The sequence below is a fragment of the Sinocyclocheilus anshuiensis genome, unplaced genomic scaffold, assembly GCF_001515605.1.
Source record: "Sinocyclocheilus anshuiensis isolate Anshui unplaced genomic scaffold, SAMN03320099.WGS_v1.1 scaffold38, whole genome shotgun sequence".
Taxonomy (NCBI): Eukaryota; Metazoa; Chordata; class Actinopteri; order Cypriniformes; family Cyprinidae; genus Sinocyclocheilus; species Sinocyclocheilus anshuiensis.
In genome coordinates this window covers 1,487,279-1,511,224 of record NW_015544213.1, presented here as the reverse complement: position 1 = coordinate 1,511,224, position 23,946 = coordinate 1,487,279, and the positions used below count along the sequence as shown (strand labels likewise).

The 23,946-nt window shown below is 35.8% G+C and overlaps 1 protein-coding gene across 2 annotated transcripts in view; it reads right to left on the bottom strand.

Annotated features, from left to right (window-relative positions):
- LOC107697162 (poly [ADP-ribose] polymerase 1-like) overlaps positions 1-23,211 on the bottom strand; it is a 25,726-nt gene extending 2,515 nt beyond the window's left edge. Inside the window, exons 1-20 of one of the 2 annotated variants that reach the window (XM_016497819.1) lie at positions 22,930-23,211; positions 22,037-22,199; positions 21,784-21,899; positions 21,476-21,690; positions 15,333-15,414; positions 14,836-14,952; positions 13,857-14,033; positions 13,587-13,761; positions 6,375-6,515; positions 5,868-6,110; positions 4,685-4,753; positions 4,454-4,586; positions 3,882-4,077; positions 3,225-3,353; positions 3,012-3,095; positions 2,768-2,890; positions 2,555-2,683; positions 2,360-2,458; positions 1,084-1,236; positions 453-580 (exon numbers count right to left, since the gene is read on the bottom strand). In XM_016497819.1, coding sequence (XP_016353305.1) covers positions 453-580; positions 1,084-1,236; positions 2,360-2,458; positions 2,555-2,683; positions 2,768-2,890; positions 3,012-3,095; positions 3,225-3,353; positions 3,882-4,077; positions 4,454-4,586; positions 4,685-4,753; positions 5,868-6,110; positions 6,375-6,515; positions 13,587-13,761; positions 13,857-14,033; positions 14,836-14,952; positions 15,333-15,414; positions 21,476-21,690; positions 21,784-21,899; positions 22,037-22,199; positions 22,930-23,052 — 2,795 coding nt within the window. In that variant the 5' untranslated portion in view covers positions 23,053-23,211. The remainder of the gene's footprint in view (positions 1-452; positions 581-1,083; positions 1,237-2,359; positions 2,459-2,554; positions 2,684-2,767; positions 2,891-3,011; positions 3,096-3,224; positions 3,354-3,881; positions 4,078-4,453; positions 4,587-4,684; positions 4,754-5,867; positions 6,111-6,374; positions 6,516-13,586; positions 13,762-13,856; positions 14,034-14,835; positions 14,953-15,332; positions 15,415-21,475; positions 21,691-21,783; positions 21,900-22,036; positions 22,200-22,929) is intronic. The other variant, XM_016497820.1, reaches the window with a different exon arrangement.
- Between the last annotated feature and the right edge of the window lie 735 nt (positions 23,212-23,946).

Below are 23,946 nucleotides of genomic sequence, written 5' to 3'. Positions count from 1 at the left end.
CATCATGACTAGATAGACACGGTGAGTTTGTCTTTACTATACACGTTAGATGTGATCCACCTCATAGTAACAATCCTGTCAGATCGTCCATCCTTTGAGTGAGAGTGTAACCTTACAGGTTGGCTGATCTGGTTTCGTGGTTAAAGTTAACCTTTTCGACATGTTTCTCTGTTGTCGTTGTTCAGCAATGGCATGGACACGATGGTGTCTGTAGTTCTGACGTCAACTTTTTACGGAAGTCACAACGGTTCGTGAAAAATCACAGCTAGTTTAAGCAGGCTGTGTGCATTTTACTGTGGACTGACTGTTTTGAAACTTATATGGTAGTTACATAGCACCTAGACCTCAGTTATCATGAAAAAAGCCAGGAAATTTCAGTTTTGACAATATGGGACCTTTAACTTGTTAAACTGTAATCATCTTGAAACTAGGACAAAAAGAGCATCTCTTACATGTTTCCGAGGGCAACCTCTCCTAACAGAAGGAGGCCAACAGGGTCAGCCTGGGATGTGTGGCAGTAGTTTGCACTCTTCGACACCATGTCAGCAAAGTAAACACCTTTGCCAAACATGTAACCTGTCTTGTATTCAAAATCACCAGAATAGATATGATTAGAGTACAGTCCTATTGTATGTGTTTCAAATGTCAATGTAAGGGGTCTTGAAATGTGACGTCCGAGGACAAAATGCTTGGCACTGCCATATCTTTAAATAAAACATGTTTTGAAAAAACGGCAGCAAGTTCACAATAATTGACAAAACAGTCTGTTGTGAAATGTGAAAAACAATCAAAAATTGATATTTCAGTTTATCTGTATCTTTCAGTCGCTCAGGCACATTGTTAAATATAAACGGGCATTTCAGAAGCGTAGAAAAGAATAATTCATGAAACTTGCAGTAGGTTTTGTTTTTACTGTAAAGTAACCTCTTATTTTTGTAAATATCAAGAACATTTTGATTCTCCATTTCATGAGCACTTTAAGATAGAAACTGCTCCAATACAGTTATTAATCAATAAAGGTTTTTGCATGCTCATTTTTTTCAGAGAGAAGCAACCAATGGCAATGAAGGTGCAGAAACTTACCACCGGAGCTTCAGGAGGAGCGATACGCAGACCCTGAGACAGGATACCAGCGTAGTTGGTGGTGCGGGAGCCGTGCCACAGCAGCTGCCGGTTTTGTAATTCTTTGAAGGGGCGGAAACGCTGGGACTCACCCTCCCTGTCGATCTTAAAGATCTAACAATACAAAATAGCAGTAGTCAGAGATAATAGCGTGTTATTTTACAGCTACGGCATACTCAGTTCATTTATGAATAGGGTTGCAAAAAGGTGGAAAATTTCCAGTAAATGTCAGAAATATTCCAGAAATTGTGGAAACTTTCCAGGATCTTTTGGAATATTCCATGGATTTTTGGAAAGTTTCTGGAAATTTTCCACCCCTTTGCAACCCTATTTATAAAGCAATAGTTAAAGGATTAGTTCACTCCAGGATTCAAATTTCCTGATAATTTACTCACCCCCATGTCATCCAAGATGTTTGTCTTTTTTTCTTCAGTCGAAAAGGAATTAAGGTTTTTGAGGAAAACATTCCATGATTTTTCTCCTTATAGTGGACTTCAACTACATTTTTATTTTTTTAGAAAATGTCAGATCGTTTCGCTAGACAAGACCCTTATTCCTCAGCTAAGATCGTATAGAGCCATTTGAAGCTGCATTGAAACTGCAATTTGGACGTTCAACCCGTTGGGTCCCATTATATGGAGAAAAATCCAAGAATGTTCTCCTCAAAAACCTTAATTTCTTTTTGACTGAAAAAAAGGCATGAACATCTTGGATGACATGGGGGTGAGTTATCAGGAAATTTGAATTCTGGAGTGAACTTATCCTTTAATGCACTAGTGAACCCTGTAAAGCCTGAAAATTCACATTTTTCTAAGTTAACTGAAAACAAACCCTAAAACTTCACATACTGTATGTGTTTTGTATCATATTTGATACATCAGGCTTTTATGGCTCATATAGTATAATATAGGAGAACATGAAGCTCATACTCAAGGAGGGAAAAAAACACTTTTTTTTTCAGAGGCTCAAGCCGAGCAAAAATATGCAGTTTAGTACAGTTGCTGATATTTATATGGTCAAAAAGTATGAAATTCTGATAACGTGGAATGTAAATCAATGAGACCTTTATAACAGTACTGCAGACTACTTGTATAAAATACACATAAATACCACTCTATATTTCCCAATAATATGTCCTAGTAAGATTATATTTAAATGCTTTTCTGATAAAAGCACTGTAATTGTGGGGGCAAAACATATAATGCATATGCAGTAGGCATTATAGGGTTAACCTCACCTCCTCGACATCCAGTGTGTAGGTGTTGTGAGTAGCAGCGTGTGTATTCTTCAAATATTGTAGGATAAGCTGAGCCTCACTTGATGACTGTTCAACCACCTAGAAACACAAAATCGGCATCAATCACTACAACATGACCACTTCATGGTAATAGTGAAGGATAATTCACAGTTCTTTCAGTGAAAGACATTTTACCTCAATTTTGGTTTTGAGTTTCTCATAGTTAATATCAATGGGATCTTTCTTATTGTCCTCCACTCCTCCTCGTAGCAGGCTGTAGGCCACCTCGATGTCCAACAGGTTGTCCAGCATTTGCACCTTTTGCTATATTGGATATGCAACAGGATTGAGTACAATCACAGCAAGACTGTTTCCGTGCCAATCTTTAGATGGTTGCCCAAGTCGTACCTGTATGTAATCCGTGTTATTCAACAGTGGTGGTTTCTTCATGCCGAAGTCGTGAGGTATCAGTGTGTAGAAGCGATTGGACAGATCTAAGATCTGTGCTTCTGCAGCGCTATCTGCCACAACCTACAGAAATGAATGAGAGCAAAAAGGACGTTAGGATAAAGGCAACCGAAATGGGAAGAACTGGGCTTTTAATACATATATATACGGTTGAGATCCAGCTTTCAGAACCACTAAGACCAACCTGTTGGACCTCACTCAGGAGGGAATAAGCACTCTGGATCTGTCGCTTACTTAGTTTTCCCAAAGGCATCTTCTGCAAGTCAATCTGTAGGAGAAATTACACAAAGTTACCAACACATATGACCACAACAAATATAGATAGTGTTAGTGCTATTTTACTGCGCTTGTCTTACATGTTCTAAAAATAACAAATAAAAGAAGGAAGTGAACACACCTCAAACTCAACCATGGCTTTCTTCATGCTCTCCACATCAAAGATCATTCGGATGAGGTCTTGGATGGGTTTGTCCAGCTTGGACTTGGCACCTGTGCTCGCAGTTAACTTCTTCACAGCCTCCTCGTCCTGGGTAAATACATGCAGAAAGCTCCATATTGATTTATTTAGATTATAAACAATTTGTTTAAATACTTATCACTATGTTTATATTTGTAGGCTCTCTATCAGAGGAGCCAGGACCCACTAGGAAGTCTTAGCACACTTCCAAAGTGAAATGGCTTCAAATTATTTAAAAAAGACAAAACAAGGCTTAAAATTAGCTAATCATCATTTTATACTTTAATTATATATTATATAATTACAAATGTTGTCAAGCTCTATAATAAGGTAATACGTTATTTGGTAGAAAATTGCTATTTGTGAGTAAATATGTACATGTATATTAATTAATCAAAGGTATAAACCATAAAGAACATTCAGTAATGGTATTATGGAATTAAATTATTTTAATATAGTCTTTCTGACAGCCTTTAATTCATGTTAACAAACGCAACTAATATTCACAAAGATGTATGCACAATTCTAGCAGTGCTTTTTAAATCACACTCTCATATTTCCAACAGTGCTCTGGCTTGATGTCACTCCAGTTCTGACCTGTCCGTAGTCAATCTCTAGAGGATAAAACTTGTTGGGGTATTTTGTGAAGTTGCTGGAGGCCCAGGCATTCCCAGTCTTTTCCTCATACACGCTGCAGAAATTGTCCATTGCGGAGTTCTTATCATAAAACTTGTCCAGTTTGTTTCCCCCAATGGTGGTGCCGACTCGACCCCACGACCTGAACACCCAGTATCTGAACAAGCAACGCAAGCATGCTCAAGATAAATGGCACTATCTGGTCAAATAAATAAAAAGTATTCCTCACATAAAAAGTGTACATTAAAAAAAAGCTTGAATTGATTTGTACCCTAAATTCACACACTTTTATAAGAGAAATTCCTTATGGGAAACATTTGCAAAAAAACACATATACATTAAAGTTTTGAAGCAGCAGTTGGTTAAAAATGCTGCTTGCAAAGCACTTAGTATTACATCAAAGAAACTTGTATATACAGTATGAAATTACTATGGATTATCTATATTGTACAATTAAATTGGCTGTCTAATAATGAACAAGTTCTGTGTTTGGGATAAAATTACGTATGTGTAAGAGGAATCCAAATGCTCACTGTTTCTTGACGTCATCCTCCAGCAGCTGTAGTTTGTAGTATGAGTTCGTCCCTCTGACGATGTCCACGAGACCCAGTGTGGCGCTGTAAATCTTCCCATTCTGATCCAGTACGTGAGCACAGTTTTCCAGACCTGAGCAATCAATTAATGATTAAGGCATTGCACAAACAACCAAACAGAACATACTGACTTATATCTTGAAGTGTTATGGAAAAATGAGTCCGTCTCACCTGAGTCTGGATCAACTGCTGCCCCTCCTTTCACTGTCAGTTTCATTTTCTTCGATTTGCTTCCACCTGCCGGAGTAAGAAAACAGGATTGTGTTCAGCAAGAGTGTTTAACATTCCCATTTAAGATTTACAAATAAAAATTCATGTCAATGCATTTGAGAATGTATATAAATGGAATTTGAAAATAAAAAAATGCTTCTATCAATCCTAGAACAAAACTACAACAACTTCAAAAGAAATTTTATTTTTATTTCTTAATGTATGTCTTAATGAATGTTTTAGTGTGAAATAAGTATAAAAAAATAAATAAATTGGTAATATTAATAACAGTATTACTGCACTTTATTTAGTTAATTTTTAAAATAAAATAATAAACAAAATAAAGTATGATAAAATAAAAAATGAGTATTAAACAAAAAACATTATTTTATAGTACACTTAAAAATACAATGCAAATATTTACATTTTCATTTTTTTTATTTTTACATTAATTTTTAACATTTTAAAACCTAAAATCAGCAAGCTTTTATTTTGGTGGGTTGCAAGTAAGTATATGCGCTGCTGAGTGAAGCGCGTCAGTGAATGAAAGGTCATTTTGCTGCGATTTTGCATTTTGCTGTGAAACCAGCAGCGCATAGCCTAGATTTATGCTTTCAGTTCAAATGGAAATATTTGAAACATATATAGTATTACAGTCAGTCGATATAAAATGGTGATTGTGCATTAACAGCTGTCAACCATGTCGGTACACAAATGAGCGGTCTGAACTTGTTTACACAGCGCATTTTTTATTTTATTTTCACTTATGTGCACCCCTGTATGTATGTGTGTGTATATATACACACACACACATATTAAATATTTATATATAACATACAATAAGTAAAATGTTATATAAAATTATAATTTAATACATACATTATTATTTTTAAATAATAAATATAATTTTAATCATATCACAGCCTAACATGTTTCACCCAATAAAATCCTGCCTAAAATCATTTCCATATTTTGTTTCACGCTGAAACATTCTATTATTTAAGTTAAATGCATTATGAATATAATTGAATGTCTTTCAGTAAAACCTAAATAATAAAATTTCATCTGATGCAGGTGCATACAGGAGTCAAATATTTTATCTTTGTTTATATGTTTTGCAGGAAAATTAAAATGCCTCTCTAACCTTCTTCCTCTTTGACTCTGCTGGTACTCTTTGAGGAATGAGCACCAGTGGATTTGGAGGCCGGGGCTGCAGCCTGGGACTCGACTTTAACTTCAGCACCCCAGGGTGAGATGGCATGCAGGGAAATGAGCTCCTGGAGGGCCTTGCCGGACTCCTTGATGGCAGTGAGGAAGTCCTCTGCCACCACACGCACACCTGCGTCCCTCACCTCCTCCATCTTCTTACTCATTTTTTCAATCTCCTCTGAAATACAAGAGGAACAGAGCAGGTTATTAATGACTTTCAAAGTAACACGCCTACAAATAAATAAGTTGGCGAAAAACCAGAAGGGACAAATTTATTAACTGGTAAGTACAAGCAGGACACCTAGTTAACACGCACACCTCGTTTTGTACTGAGCATCCCTTATTTTAGTCAGCGTGCAAACATGCCAAACACAAAATCTGTCTACTTAGACAGCAAGGCAGCTCACTAAGGTTTAGGAAAGAGTTACAGAACATCACTCACTCTTGCTGCTGAGGCAGAGAGCAGCTTTGTTGGCAGTGCCTGTGATTTTTCCTCCCAGTTCTTCCACTGCATTTTTCAGCTCATCTTTGTTCTTTCTAAGTTTTCCCACAGCCAGCAGCTTCAGTCCTGTCAGAGGCTTATCTAGATGATACATTGAGAAAAACAAACTTTACACTCATAAAAATTGAAAGCGCATAACATCACAGTAACCACTTAACTTGTTTGCCAAATTATCAGTTTTTAAGAGAATCATAAATAAAACTAGCCACAGACCCAAGCAACTGTCCAATATCTGGCCATTTTGAGATCAGCTGGGTTTCTATCGACGTATTTTAATATGAATTTTGGAACATCACACAAGAAATTCTGAATGTAAACAGGGCTCCAGACAAAAAAAATTAAAAAATCAATAAGGAGCTATTGGCTCCTATAAGAAACCAAATTAGGCACCAAAAGTGCCACAGAATAAACGCATTTGATTTATTTATTTATTCATTTTTAACACTTTAACATTTCAGTCATACTGTCATGTGTTTATGTCTCATATTTTATTGTCTTTATTAGCATTTTAATCCATCTTGTAGATGTCCTAGGAACTAAGGTTCACTTAAAGTGGGAACTAAACGTCTTTTCCAACTTGAGAACTATAGACAGTCACATAGAATTGTTTATTACACAGATTCTGTGCCAGTATCACGGCCCATAATTATTTCAGCATCACTTGGCCATTGTATGTAGTTTGGGCTCCTCCTCAATGCATCCTATAAATGTTGTCATATGTTTTGCACACATCCAGTCTGTTTTTCTTCATTAGTAACAGGCAATTATATAGGTGGTGTTGAATTTTATCTTTAGCTCCTTTCTTATGTAGACAACAGTTTAAGTAAAAATGTGAATATGCAATATAGCTCATTTATTTAGCAAAATGGTCCTCTTTTATATATATATTACATATTAGAAACTTAAAGAAAAATAAGAAATGTAATCTAGCAACTAACTGAAATAAATATTAAAATTACTAAAACATAAAATTAAAGCTAAATAGAAAAACTAAAATAAATAAACAGTGCCACAGAATAAACGCATTTGATTTATTTATTTATTCATTTTTAACACTTTAACATTTCAGTCATACTGTCATGTGTTTATGTCTCATATTTTATTGTCTTTATTAGCATTTTAATCCATCTTGTAGATGTCCTAGGAACTAAGGTTCACTTAAAGTGGGAACTAAACGTCTTTTCCAACTTGAGAACTATAGACAGTCACATAGAATTGTTTATTACACAGATTCTGTGCCAGTATCACGGCCCATAATTATTTCAGCATCACTTGGCCATTGTATGTAGTTTGGGCTCCTCCTCAATGCATCCTATAAATGTTGTCATATGTTTTGCACACATCCAGTCTGTTTTTCTTCATTAGTAACAGGCAATTATATAGGTGGTGTTGAATTTTATCTTTAGCTCCTTTCTTATGTAGACAACAGTTTAAGTAAAAATGTGAATATGCAATATAGCTCATTTATTTAGCAAAATGGTCCTCTTTATAGGTATTTTTCTAGCTGACTAATATACCCTTTGATGTCCATTCATGATTATTTCATACTATAGTAGTAAAGAGAAAGATATGATGGGTTCATGTGCTGCTTGAACAGAGGTGTTAAAGCGATCGCTCATGTGTTTATTTAAAGTGCGCCAAAACTGTATTTATTGTTTGAATTTCATTATGAATTTTGCAGAATTTTAAAGCTGATACTTTGTTTATTGAAAGGTAACAGATCACAAAGCTTATTGCAATTAAGTTATTAGATGGCAAGCGCGCTACAAATAATAGGAAGTTCACGCATTAACAGAACAAAGCATACAGACTAAAGAGCTTGATAACAAGAAGCCACATTAGTATAGATTATAAATGAGAATTGTTAACGATATTGTTAATGTCCACACAGCTGACAGTATATATATATATATATATTACATATTAGAAACTTAAAGAAAAATAAGAAATGTAATCTAGCAACTAACTGAAATAAATATTAAAATTACTAAAACATAAAATTAAAGCTAAATAGAAAAACTAAAATAAATAAACAACAATGAACAAAGCACAAACAATTCCTAAAACGTGTATGAAATGTGTATAAATATAAAAAGTACATAAATATAAAAATAAAAGCTCAATTCAAAATATGAATAAACACTATAATACTATATAAATAATAGTAAAACAACACTGTTGCAACTTGACCAGAAAATACACATTAATCAATTATAAATATTTCTGTAACAAATTTTTACTAAATAACAAAATAAACGTGACATTATTTTTAATTTCAGCAATTTTGTGTGCATCTAACTTGCTATAATTTCAGGGGTTAAAGAAAACAAAAAAATCCTGAGCCTGAACTTTTTTTCTGGGGGTTGGGGAGGCGGACACATACACAGGGTTATTTGGCAAACAAAAAAAGAAACTAACTAACGTATCTGCCATTGCCATTAGCCCTTGACAGGCTCAGACTACAGATTATGGTGGGATATTTGAAACAGCAATACCAAGAAAGTTTACTCACTACAATATGGTGCAAACACATGTAACATTAGGATTAGTGGTCGACCGATATATCGGCCGATATTTGAAAAATGCCAACTTAAATAAGTTTTCCTGTTTGGCTGATGCGTTCGAGGCGGGACTTTTATTTTGACGGCGCTGAGAGCGGCAAATACACATTTATATAATTTAATCTTTGAATGATCATCTTTGAATGAATAATGAACATTTAATTTCACAAACCTTGCAAACTTAGTCGAATCCAGCTGTGAGATCGTGTGAAGTGTGCATTTGTATCCTGCATGATCGCGTGTTCTCTGCATTACGGTCGGTCCGTGTGAATTGAAAGCTGACAGGAGGAGAGTTCAGCTTCAATGAAGACGCACGATCGTAAACTTGTGATTTCAAATTATGCTGCGCTTTATGCATTTGCCCACTGTCATATTCATGTAATTTTCACTGTGTGCTGTATGCAAAATGAGTGTTACCTTGGCTTTATTTGAAAAAATATTTTCATTATGAATTTGGAATAATTTTAAAGCTGGTACTTTGTTTATTAAAAAGTAACAAAGCACAAATCTTTTTGTGATTACTGGACGGCAAGTGCGCTGCAAATAATGTGAAGTTCACGCATTAACAGAACATAGCATATAAACTAAAGATCTTGATAAGAAGCCATATTAGTATAGATTATAAATGAGAATTGTTAACGATATTGTTAATGTCCACACAGCTGACAGCTTTACCTGTTGTAGTTGTGCATGAAATAGACACTGCTTTTCTGCACTTTAACTTCACACGTCTGTCATTTTCGATCTCTCTCATGCTGCCACAGCTGGAGCTACTTTTAGCAGGGGTGACATCAACACTGCTGTTTGGCAGAGATGAGGTGGGATATTTGAAACAGCAATACCAAGAAAGTTTACTCACTACAATATGGTGCAAACACATGTAACATTAGGATTAGTGGTCGACCGATATATCGGCCGATATTTGAAAAATGCCAACTTAAATAAGTTTTCCTGTTTGGCTGATGCGTTCGAGGCGGGACTTTTATTTTGACGGCGCTGAGAGCGGCAAATACACATTTATATAATTTAATCTTTGAATGATCATCTTTGAATGAATAATGAACATTTAATTTCACAAACCTTGCAAACTTAGTCGAATCCTTCCACTAAAACTTTGATGCGCATCGTCTCAGTTTATTACGTTAACATAAAAGATGTGATCGCAAAACAATCAGGAAAAAAGACAATAAGGCTTGTTTTAAGGCAATAAGGCAAATTGCCTTTAAGACAATAATGCAAATTTTTACATCATAACATGGAAATTTATATAGTCGCCAGTGGAGATCTAAAAGTAATATTTTTGGTCGCAAATGCGATCGTTTTAGGTGCAGTCTGGAGCCCTGAAACATCAAGATACAAAATTTTGTCTCTAATTTATTATTTATATTTATGTATTTATAGCCTCCCCAGTGTCCACAACTTTTATTTCCCACTATTTAATGCTTTATTTTCACAAATAAAATGTGTGAAAATATTTATAAATATAATAAAATATTTCATACTTTGATTGTTGCTCGTGGTGCCTGCGTTCAGAGTGACGCTGATTTTACCCTCTTCCACCAGGTTAAACATGTAGGCGAGGATGGAGGCGTGCATCGTCAGACCTGCCCGGCACAAACCACAGAACATTCATCAGACACACACACACTGATTTTAACCTTCGAGTCAGTAATCTGCAATATTTTACTGCATTAAGTTTAAATCAGTATGAATTAACACATCACAATTTAAATGTTACACTTAAATAAGAAAGAGAGAAGTGCACGCAACAATAATGATATCTATAAAAAGAGATGTCAAAGCTAAAAAACAAATCCTATTTTCTTTACATTTAGCCTAAACTCCTGTTTTTTTCCTTTTTATTTCAGGTGGAAAAATGACCTGATCAGCAGTGTTTGTGAGATACACTGCGTGACTGATGTGAAGCAGTTCTGTTCAAAATAACGGCTCCATTAGTTACGCTGAAAACATGCCACTCTCTCTCTGCCTAGCAACTGACCAGCAGTATGAGACGTATCCGTGACAACGGAGAAAATGTGCTGCAGGACGTCGCAGAAGTAGGTCTGATAGAAGCTCTGAGCTGCTCCCTCTTCCTGAGCGATGTTCTGCAGCATCGTGAACAGGACCTGAAGCCCTGGAGACACACAAACAGACAGTCAGCATTTTCATTTGTGTATGTGACTCAGGGCAATAACCAGGGGTTAAAGCAAAAAAAAATCCTGAGCCTGAACTTTTTCCCGGGGGTTGGGGGTTGCGGGGGCGGACACATACACAGGGTTATTTGCAAACAAAAAAAAGAACATCATTTGAAAATGATTTTCCTTAAAACTAATATCTGCCATATCTGCCATTGCCATTAGCCCTTGACAGGCTCAGACTACAGATTATGGTGGGATATTTGAACCAAGAAAGCCAAGAATGTTTAGTCACTACAATATGGTGCAAACACATGTAACATTTAGGATGCTTTTGATATCAAGTTTTGCTGGTTATCTTTGTCCTTGACAGGGTACAAGATGACCTACAATCTAAAACATGACATTTCTGAAATTGTTTTGTTCAAAAGAAATAATGGTAAATTAAATACTAGGAAATTAATATAAAACAGGAAATATACAAAGACAGTTTACTACAGAAAACTACAGTTCAGTTCAGTTAACAACAGAAACATTAAAATGATCGCGTGTTCTCTGTGTGACGGTCGGTCCGTGCAAATTGAATGCGGACAGGAGGAGAGTTCAGCCTCACTGGAGATGCGTGATCAACAAAATTTAAACTCGTGATTTCAAATTATGCTGCGCTTTATCCATTTGCCCGCTTTCATATTCATGTCATTTTCACTGTGTGCTGTATGTAAAATGAGTGTTACCTTGGCTTTATTTGAAAAAATATGATTCCCAATGCACACAAACTTCCCAGAATACTGCTGCCCTGTTGGTTACAGTATTTAGGCTACTTCCTTTTTATTTATATTTTTATTAAATATTTATTTATTTGTGAAAAATACTTTGTCATCTAAAGTATAAGCATGTTTATTTTACACATTTATTCTTTAATCCTTTTTCAAAGGATTTCAAATTTCTTGAATATTAATTAAAATAAATACAATTATATCGGCCATCGGCCACCCTGCTTTCCAAGATATCGGCATCGGCAGTCAAAAAACACATATCGGTCGACCACTATTTAGGATGCTTTTGATATCAAGTTTTGCTGGTTAGCTTTGTCTTTTGACATGTACAAGATGACCTACAATCTAAAACATTCAATTTCTGAAATTGTTTTGTTCAAAAGAAATAATGGTAAATTAAATACTAGGAAATTAATATAAAATAGGAAATATACAAAGACAGTTTACTACAGAAAACTACAGTTCAGTTCAATTAACAACAACAAAAACATTAAAATGGTCCAAGAACTGTTAACTTAAACAGGGTTCGTACCATAGACTGTATAAAAACAGGTTCGTACAGATACTGCAAAATAAAATTCCAGGACTTTCAAGGACATGCACTACTTTTTTGGTTTTTAAGGACTAAAATCAGATCTCACTAATCAATCAATGTTGTTATTATCTTTCAAATTCTAATAAATAAACTAATAAAACAAAATGGCACAAATAAAGTGCAGCACATGCAAAGAACGCAATGGCTGTGGCAAATTTAACATTTGAAAGGATACTATGGCAAAGATATCGCTTTCCTTATTCAAACTGATTTTTGAATAAAAAAAGAATGAAAAGCTATATCATACACTTGGGAAATTATGAGCTTTATCACGCTCATAGACACTAGTGATGTGACAATACACCTAGCTCACAAGGTGAGACAAAATGCAGATACTTGGTTCACTAGAACGAGACAATGTTTTAATACTTTAAGAAATGTTCAAATGACAAAATATTTGTCTTTTAATCACAAAAAGTAAAACAATGCAGTTGTATTTTGAAATGTTTTAACTAATCTAGTGCTTAACTAATGATTAGTTTGCTAATCAAGTAATCTATTGATTATTATGACGAGTAATGCCGAGTTCACTGCACGATTTTCAAACTCGTCGGATATTTTAATATTTGGCCACATGCAAAGTCAGAAACTTTTATTTTGAAATCGTGATGTACAATAAATCGCATATTTAGAAATATGTTGATGTATTCTCTCCTGTGTTGGCATAGGTTTAAATGATTTACGTTACATATCAAGTGAGTTTTCCCAGCTACATTGCGCCTCGCAGCTTTTTCAATATGTCGCACTCGAGACCCAGGCTCCTTTTCCATTCATCAGCTGCGACTCTGCAACTGGATACTATTATGCACGTCTCGTGTTTATAAGAGCAAAAACTTCTGATTGGCTAGTAATGTTTAGTTTGGTTGAGAGTGAAAGCTGTGTTCCTCTCATACGTCTTTTTAAATGTAGGATGACTTTCTTTTTTTTTTTTTTTTTCTGCAGCCAAACGCTGCACCCGGAGATCCGGCACGGTGCCGGAGAACTTGCCCTGTTATTTGTGTGTGCATCTGCTGTTCAGTAACCTAAAATGATTGACCACTAAATAAACCCCAGTATTTCTCAAGGTTTCTCTCAGAGTCACTGACCTGCAGGCACCTCAGTGAGGTTATTACTGGCGGCAGTGGACGCACTCGGGGCAGCTGAGGTCACAGTAGCAGCAGCAGATGAAGGGGTAGGGGCTGCAGGAGGGGCATCTTTGGGAAACACACGGTCCTGCCGTTTAAACTTAAACTTCTTCAGGAATGGAATCTCACTGAACTCCTAAAGAGGAATAACATTTGCAGGACATGTTAGGTGCTGAAATTCACCTGCATGCAGATGTGAATATCCAACTACCACAGATCTACAGCACTTACCTTAGGAGTGACCCAGTCTTTGCGATCAGGCGTCTGGGTCTTGAATACACACTTGGTCCACGCAGAGATGTCTCCAGTACAGTAGTATGCATCACTCTTAAACACAAGCTGCCCTTTGCAAGTCTCACAAGGCTTCAAGGACCCAAAAGCCATGCAGTCTGAAAGCCGGTCTATGATCTGTCAATTAAACAGTCACATTTCATTAGCGAAATGATACCCAAAGTCATAGACCAATTAGGGATGTTCATTTTAACCGGTTAACCGTTAACCGACCGTAAGAATTTTTGACCGATTAATACAATCAGAATAAACTGTTTAAAAAGTATTTTTTTCCCCCAGTAATTTATCAAAATATTTAAAAAGGTTTGCTGCATGGTTAAAATACGCTACGTGTATATATAAAAAAAAATGTTTTTTAGGGGGAAAAAACATAAGTCGCATTTTATTATTTCATTCAGAAAACAGTTTTTCTTTCGTTTTCTTAATTGATTATTTATGTAAAAATATATTTCTCGTATAGGCCTATTTATTATTATTATTATTATTTTATTATTATATTTATATATTATTATTATTTATATATATATAGCTTAGCTTTATTATGTTTTTCTCCGCTCGCAGAAGAACTGCAGGTGCGTGATGTGATGCATGTCAATCCTCATGTTCTGTTGTTTGCTGCTTTTTGCGCATGTAAAATTAATCCCCGGGAAACAAATGTTAGTATTTTTAACGGGTCACAGACACTTATCCTTTCTAATTTAATTCAATTCTAATTTTAAATAATATTGTCGGTTAACGGTTAATAATCGGTTAACGAGCGTCGGTTAGGAAAAATAACTGAAATGAACATCCCTAAGACCAATAGTGAAAATAGTCACAGATTCTCTTTGGTATCTGACGTTTGATGCTGCTATTGAAATTGAGTCAGACAGTGGTCAAATCAGCACATCAGTGCAGTTTTTCTGTTTTTCACACCTACATTTGACTCCCCAGAGGGAACCTCCTGATTGTTGGCAATAAGCAGTTCCTTCATGTCATTGATGGAGCAGAATTTCTTCAGCTTGTCCTTAATTCTCCAGATCAGCTGGCTTTGCTCCTAGAATACATCAAGAACCAGACAAAAGCATTTTCAGACTGATATACTGTCTAATTTACAGAATAAAATTAGAGCAATCAGCTAAATGTTGGGAGAAAACACTATAGTCTCATTTCTACAGACAGCACAACTAAAGTAATAAAATTCTTAGGTCTGTTCTGTAATAGACAAAAAACTTATTAATGCAAATCATAAAATGTATTTAAATTCAATAATTCCATATAATCTTGTTAAGATAATAAATAGATAGTCTAATCAGCTAAAATGTAAAAGCGTGCATCAAAATCACTACATTATATTGATGCAAATTCATTTGTTACTAGGCAAAAGTTATCTATAATAATTCGAGCCATATGAAAGATATCAGAAACACCTCATACCTTCAGTTTCAGCTCCAGTTTTTCATCTTCTTTCTTCTGTTTCTTGGAGACTCCTCCGTCTACATCATCTATCTTTCTCTTCCTGAGAAAGAAAACACATTAAAAAAAAAAAAAAACACTATGAATACACAATGTATTGCATTTATATCCTAAGGACATTACTTGAAAATTCAGTTCTTTGCAGCATATTGATTCTGAATGGTCAGCTGTAGTTTTCACTTGCTATTTCTTCTGTATAATGATGCTAAATCGTATAACTTACCATTGACCCAGGCAACTAATAACCTACACAGCATTATGATTAACTAAAGCTACTACAAATCAATTTTGTTAATTGAAATAAAGATTGAATAAAATAAAATACAAGTATTAGATGAAAAACACCTAAAAAAAATCAATTAGAAATGCTGCCACTGCAACTAACTGAAATAAAAAAGCTAAATATAAATATTAAAAATAACAACTAAAAAAAAGCCGCAAATATAAAAGTGAAAGCTAATTAATATTAAAAATATTAAATATCTTTAATATAATATAAACAATACTAAAATAACACTTGTTAGTTGTGTCTATATTTGTAAGTAGTCTTGTAATAAGCAAGTTAAATGTACAGTCATCACTACAAACTCTTTCAGGGCGATCAGGTGCACATACATGTACAATGTACAGTCAGACATAATGAACAGCTGACTCGATGCCTTTTACATCAATAAAAAGGAGCATTCTTATTATAAACCCTAGCTGATCCAAGATCTGATCACCTGATCTGAATGGTGAAAATCTTTCCACCTTGTGAATCTGAGTTAATCCTACAGAGAGAATTTGGTCTCCTCCGAGTGTGTGTTTGAACCCAGAGGCTCTTCTATCAGTGGACCTCATTAGAAGATTATCAGTCCACTGAGTCACAGTCATGTCTGGACAGGATCCTCTATCCGGTGGCCATCATAATGCAGATCATTAATTAATCACCTCATGACAGACATCAAAGCTGATCTCAGCAGCACCACTGTGCCTACTTCCCCTCCAGAATGTAATTAACGCACATTTGGGTGGCAATAATGGGCACCAGAGGTCAAATCAAACACAAACAAGACCATTCCTCCCATTAGAATGAAAGGCTTATAAAAGCCCATATCACAGCTACAGGTGAAAAGCGACACGGGGAGAGAGAAAATAAATGAATATAGATGTGGCATCTTTTGCTAATGGATGCAAGAACTTTTCCAAGTAGATCCAAAGAAGTCAAATGCATTGGCAGAACATAGGCAAACAACATCAAGCGACGAGTGGCATCTCAAAGCAATAACATACGAAGCATACACGACAGAGACTTGGTAGGTACATTAATATTTACTTTTTAAATAGATATTTATTATTTAAAAAAATTAACTATATTAATTATTGATTGATTTTTTTTTACTTTATCATTTATATTTATGTGTATAGATTAATCATTTAAAATGCACTGAATCTGGGGGAAATTTGCATGATTCTGCAGAATAGATTTAACCCTCATGTACTGTTTGTGGTGTTGTGGACCCCGAAACTATTTTTACAACTTGAGAAAAAAAAAAGTTTGATACTTAATCATTTTACTTAATCATATGAGACCTGACTATATTTGAAATAGCATAAGTCCATCTGAAGAGAACATGAAGGTAAAATATGTTTGATATGTAAGTGTTGTTTTGTCTGATATGATAAGATGTTGTGAACTGATTTAAAGTGGAAGTAAAGATGTTTATAATGATACAAAAAAATAAATAAACAAACTTTCTATTAATCAAAAAATCCTGAAGAAAAAAAGTATCAGTTTCCACAAAAACAAAACAAAACAATATTACAACAATTTCTGAAGGATCAAGTGACACTGAAGACTGGAGTAATGGGAATAATCACAAGAATAAATTTCATTTTATTTTTTTTAATATATTAAAAAATATTTTACATTGTAATAATATTTCACAATATTACTCTTAAATTAATACAGTATATTAATATAAAATATAATTATATAAATACTATTGTTACATATATTTCTATACATTTATTTATAAATTAGTACATGGACATTGAAGTGATAAGGGACCTGCATGCTTTTAACAACTGTTCTTTTATTATTGTGTTTACTTTGACAAGCAAAACTTTCAGAGACGTAACACTGAAAGACATATTTCAGACAGTGAAAAGTAAAGGCATAGTAAAGGCAAACCGACAAATCATTTTAATGCGCTGTGAGAGCGGTGGAACTAACGGTTTCTCGAGTAATGGATGTAATCAAAGCAGCTCCGCTCATGAACGGTACTTTATCAGATAAAAATGCCATCTAAACTATTCTGAAGACAGTCGGTTCCCTTCAGAGATACATTCATATAAAACACCCGCGACGCGTTTTGATTTTGTAACGTGCAGAGCTCATGTTTATTCAACGAAGTCAAACGCCACAAATAAATCAATGTATGGGAAACACTGGTAATGTATATCGAAATATCGGAAATGTGTTTAAAAATCATATCACCATTATTGAAAAAAATTATATCGCGATACATATTGATATTGAATTATTGTCCAGCCCTAAGTGAATCCATGTGTTTTTGTAAGAAAAATATCCATATTTCAAACGTAATAAACACGTTTTTTCTCATTTCCGTTATCTGTCATACGCGGAAGCCGTTCCGGCGGATGACGTATGACTTCAGCGTTGCGTGATCAGTGACGAATGCGGAGTGAGAACAAAACAAAACACCGGTCACGAATTAGAAGTACAAACCGAGGATTTGCAAAGAAAATTGTCAGAGGATTTCGATATAAAACAAGAGGAGACTGGTTTTCCTTTGCTAAAGTAAGGAAACTTTGCTTCCTTTACTGAGCCTATTTTACATTATTACAATGTAAAATATTTTTTACCATAACACATCATTTATCCATTATTTTGATTTTAAATCCAAACATTGTTACTTAAAAGTCTTTTTCAATATTGTGATTCTTCTTTTTTACATAGTACAGTAATACAATCTTTCATCAATTATTCAATGCTTTTTACTTTTGCATTTACTTCTAGATTTATATATCAAGTTGCTAAAGCAAAATATTTAAACTACTTTTCTTACATTATCACAAACATTCTAAATAACAAAGTAATGTGAACCTGGCGTTATGTGTGTGCGCTGCGAGTGTGCATGAGTGCACGGTCTCCAGGAGAGCACGTGAGCGTTGAATGGTTTAAACACTGGCAAGAATTAAAAAGAAAAAAATTCAATTTATAAACTTTAGTGACGATGCGACACTGCCTCGATAGTGCAAGTGACAATTCCTGTGTCAACTGTGCAGCATGCAGCTCGCTTACAGTGCAGACGCGATGTGATTTGAAGACATTTGCATTTTGAGAGAGAAAGAGAGCGCGCGCGGTGATTCACTCACGCTGTTTGTGAAATTATGTCTCACAGAAACTTTTTCAAATTACTTTAAGTTATTTAATGAAGAAATATGAATTGTACCTCACCTAAAGCATTATAATTATTTCACCCATGCCGGACAGAGACTGAGACGGCGCCGCTGCATGTCATGCCAAACCTCTCACGTGACCTCAGCTTGAGATCGGTTTTATGAGATCGGTCTTTTTAGAGACCGCCGATCAATCATCCCAAAGCGATTATCGGCCGATTGTGATCGGTAGCCGATCAATCGGCGCACCCTAATTTTTTATATAACTCCGACTGGATTCTTCTTAAAGAAGAAAGTCATATACACATAGGATGCTTCGAGGGTGAGTAAAACACAGTCTAATTTTCATTTTTGGTTGAACTAACCCTTTAATATCTGATTTTCAATAATAATTTTTATTCCTTACTTGGTTTTATGTTTACAGGTCAAAATGAATCAGTATTTTGCCAACTTCACATTCTCGCCGACTCTCTTCTATACCAACACGACTTTTATGAATGACACCTTTTATGAAAATAACACCTTTTTGCAGTTGGCCACGTCCACCATGTCTACACTTACGCAAGGTAAACTAACCCAAACCACCACCACCACTACTAGTACTACTACTTCAACTACTACAACAACAGCTGCGCCAAGCATCCTAGCATCCATAAATCTGCCTTACATGATAGCAGAGCTTGTCATAGCCCTCCTCTCCATTGTGGGCAACCTGCTAGTTTGTGTTGCAGTGGGACTAAACAGGAAGCTCCAAACGGTTACGAACTACTTCCTGGTGTCATTAGCGGTGGCAGATATCTGTGTGGGTTCACTGGCGATCCCTTGCGCCATCATGACAGACCTGGGCATTCCACGGCACAATCTGTATCTGTGTTTGCTAATGTTATCTGTGCTCATCATGCTAACCCAGAGCTCCATTTTCAGCCTGCTGGCGGTCGCCATTGAGCGTTACATTGCCATCTTCATGCCCTTCCAGTACCACCGGCTCATGACACCTCGCAACGCAGTGCTTGTCTTGTGTTTCACTTGGACGCTAGCCTTCCTGATCGGTCTGGTGCCGTTGATGGGTTGGCACAAGCCTCCGCCTGAGTCCGGGTACTGTTTCTTCGTGTTGGTGGTGGATATGACCTACATGGTCTACTTCAACTTCTTCGTCTGCGTTCTGACCCCCCTGGTGGTGATGTTCCTCATCTACGCGCAGATCTTCGTCACGGTCAAACGTCAGATGAGGAGGATCGCGGCAGAGCGCGGCGGTGCAGCCAACACGGAGGGAACAGCCAAGATGAAGAAAGAGATGAAGATGGCCACTTCGCTCTTCCTGGTCCTCTTCCTTTTCACGTCCTGCTGGATTCCACTACATATCATCAACTGCTTCCTGCTGCTGTGTCCGTCATGTCCCGTGCCTCTACCGCTGTTACTAACAGCCATTATTCTTTCCCACGCAAACTCGGCTGTTAACCCTTTCCTATATGCCTACAAGATGAAAACCTTCAGAAATGCCTTCAAGGCCATCTTCCTGTGCTGCAGAGGCATCGGTGATGGCGATGGGCAGCATGACGATGGAGGAGGCAACAACAACACTCAGAGATCCTGAACAATAACACTTAGTCTAGTCCCAAATAAAAAACTGAAAAGAATCTTAATTTTAATAATGGGATTAAAAACATAATTCTAAGGTGGTTTAATGTGTAAAACCAGACCTGTATTTTGTATGTGCATTGTCTTTATATTTCTGTGAAACATTCTTTAATTTGAGAGAGAAAATACTATTTTTAAATACGACTTAAGACTATGGCTGAATGATTTAGGGGGAAAAATCAAATTGTAATTTTTCAGATAAAAATTGCAATTTTAAAAAAGGTGTGCTTGCTTGTAGGGCTGCACTATTTTGCCCAAAATTCTGTGATTATACATCAATGTTATAACAATAATAATCATTATTATTTTTATTATAATTATTACTATTGATTAATTAAAATATTAAACAGAATAAAATATACTATTGTAGTATTTCACTGTAATAGAAAAAAATCGAGTATTTGAGAAAAATTAAATAATTTTTATTTTAAAGTACAACTGCAAAAGAAAAATAGTAATATTTTTGGCTGTATTAAATGTAGTAATTTTCGAACATTACAAATCAAATCATAGGGAGCCTTTAAAATTTTGTTGACACTACCTAGTTTATAAGCACTTCTCATTACAAATTGGGGAAAAAGGTTGGTGCATGTTGTGTTCCCAAATGCTCATTATAAGCGACCCAAACTGACAACACATCCAGAGATGAGCAGCATTAACTGTGAACCGAGCTGCTCTGAGACACTGAATCATGTGCATGTAAAAGAACACAGTGCCACATTTCACTCTGAAACATGGAGTGCATTTATTTATTTAAATTGCAGCCTTTACGATTTGATAATCGCACTCATATTGCAGTCTCTGTTTTATTAAAATTAAGCATGTAGCTCTACTTGTGATAGACTACTGTAGATAACAATACTTTGCTCATGTTTTGAAACGTATGACGGATCCATGCAAAATCTTTTAAGCTGAAATTGCTACACAAACCTATCCAGTTTACATAAATAGTTATGCTGATTTTTGTAAATCTACATAAAGAAGCAAAAAGCACCCTAAAGAGGTGCTTATATAGTTTGATGCAACATGACAGCAACCTAAATAAGAAATTGCAAGCTCACCCTTCATTCTTCACAGCAGGAAGTCTTTTCTTCAGCTCCTCTTTGTCTTCATCTCGAAGAGCTGCGAAACCTTTGAGCTGGGCGGCACTGTACTCTGGTTTAAACAGTAGCTCCTCACGGCGGCTCACAAAGCAGGCAGTGTGGTACCAGCGATCTATTAGACCAAGCTGAGGTTTCTCTGGGTCCACGGTCTTCTTTGACACACGGATGTGGTCCTGAACACCAGCAGGGAAGAATAGATTAACTTATAACTAACTTGTTGTGTTCAAAAGCATCATTTGTCTAACAAAAGGTAATGCAAAATGCACCTTTTCGATTTTTTGATCACACCCCTTGCAGGTGCTTCTGTTGGATTTGGCGTACTCCACTGCAAAGTCATTCAGTGTCTTCTCTCCTTTAGCTGCTCCCTTCTGCTCTCCTTTCCCTGCAAAGCAATGAGGATTAATGAATTAATTCAAGACCTAGTGACTTAAGCCTAACGCTTTGCAGCCCATATGGCAAACTCAACAAAGCAAAATCAGTGAGAAAATGTCAAAATCAAAAGAAATGTTAACAAATTACCTCCTGTAGCACCTCCGCTCTCAATGGCTTTCTTCACTTTTTCCTGGTCATCCCAGCGGAGGTCAGTAAATCCAGATATGTCAGAGGGTGACTGTACTGCAGCCCGGAGCCAAAAGCAGGAAAAATGGTGCCAGTGGGGCACTTTGCCATCAAACATGGGAGACTGTGGAACACAGACAGGTGTTGGACCATTAAACAAGAAATAACCAAGTAGATACAGCAACCATGTTATGCAACAATGAATGAAATGCCTGTAAACTGAAAGCACATAAAAACATAAGATAAGTCACAGCAGTCAGCAAACTGGTCATTTCCGGTCCTGAGAACAGCTGAGAATTTACAGTATAACAGATCACGTCTAAACAAATATTGGGTATTTTTACAGTGCTCTTTCATGTCTATGGTGTTACAGTAGTCTATCACAAACAAATGTAAACAATGAGTTTAATAAGTCATGAATGCATAGACTTGAAATGAAAAACAGACATGACATGGCCATTTAAAACACGTTTCTACTGGGCTTCACTGTACTATCAATGCATTGCAATAACACAGCTTTGTGTTTATTGCTCCCACAAAATCAAAAGCATCAAAAACAACATTCTTTTTTACATTTGTTTCTTGCTAATGTTGCCCAAAACATCACTAAAAGCCTATGTAAACTGATGGCCATAGGAATTCACTGCTGATTTCTTTCTTTCCTTGACTGTGAACCGTTTAAACTCCTCCTGGGCCTGAGACACACTCATACATACGTGTCGTGTATAATATATGCAATCGCATCGATTACACCTTAGCATTCAAGAACATAAATGCAAAACCAAATGAATTTACAAAACCACAGATGATATTCTATCAGTATTATTGCCTGAAAGTTGCACACAATTCCTCACCTGCACCATAATGGCCATTCTCAACGAGTCTTTTGCTATGTTTTCTTTGCATTTCTTGCAAGAGGCGCGTCCACTTTTCGCATACTCGGCTTTGTAGAGTTTGTCATCCTGTGAATCAGCCATTTCTCCGTTTATAATAGTGAAAAGCAGAAGTTTGCAACCTAATTGTGGTCAGAAAGGCCAATAACTACAATGCAATGACTAACACCGCTCAACCCGCGTGCAGAAGCACTGAAGCACCCGCGCAGAATACCAGCCCAAACCAATCGAGTCAAGAGTCTACATTCCTCTAGAGTGGTTAGTTAATCGAACTCAGAGCTACGTTTCATCCATAGAGTGTATGGTTTCATCGCAACTGGCGAATAGTGTTAAAGATTGAAATTCAACACTGTAATTTTATAGCCTTGTTTTAAACAACACAACACTTGTACGCCCATATTGGTAAGAAACAGAGGCGGTATGTTTTAATTATAACTTTAATAACTTATTATTACTTAATTCACTCGTAGATGTCCATTACAAAAATACCATGGTAACCATACACGCTATGTGCTTCAAACAAGGTAAAAAAAACTTATTTTAAGTCTTTATCTTTTCTTTAAAAAAACAGCTGTTACTGTAGTATTTTTGGCGGGAACAGTGGTTACCATGGTAAAGCGTTTTTGAAAGGGATGGGATGGGGTACTTGACTCAACTTTGTTATGTAATAAGAACTCTGCTGAGAACGCAACTGGATTTCTAGCATAAAGAAAAGACCAGACAAAAGGCAGATACATTAATTTATTTCCATTCATACATTTATATATATGCAAATTGTGTCAATAAACATATGTAATTGGATGCATAGTACTAAAATAAAGAATACCATGGTGTTATCGTGATACATCACAGTGGAATATTAAACAAAGGCTACAAAATCAGTTAATGTGTGTGACATTTTATGTTTTCAATACAATACTTTGATCATTAAACATTAATTATATTAAAGTATATTTTGGTAGATAAAGGTGGTTTAAT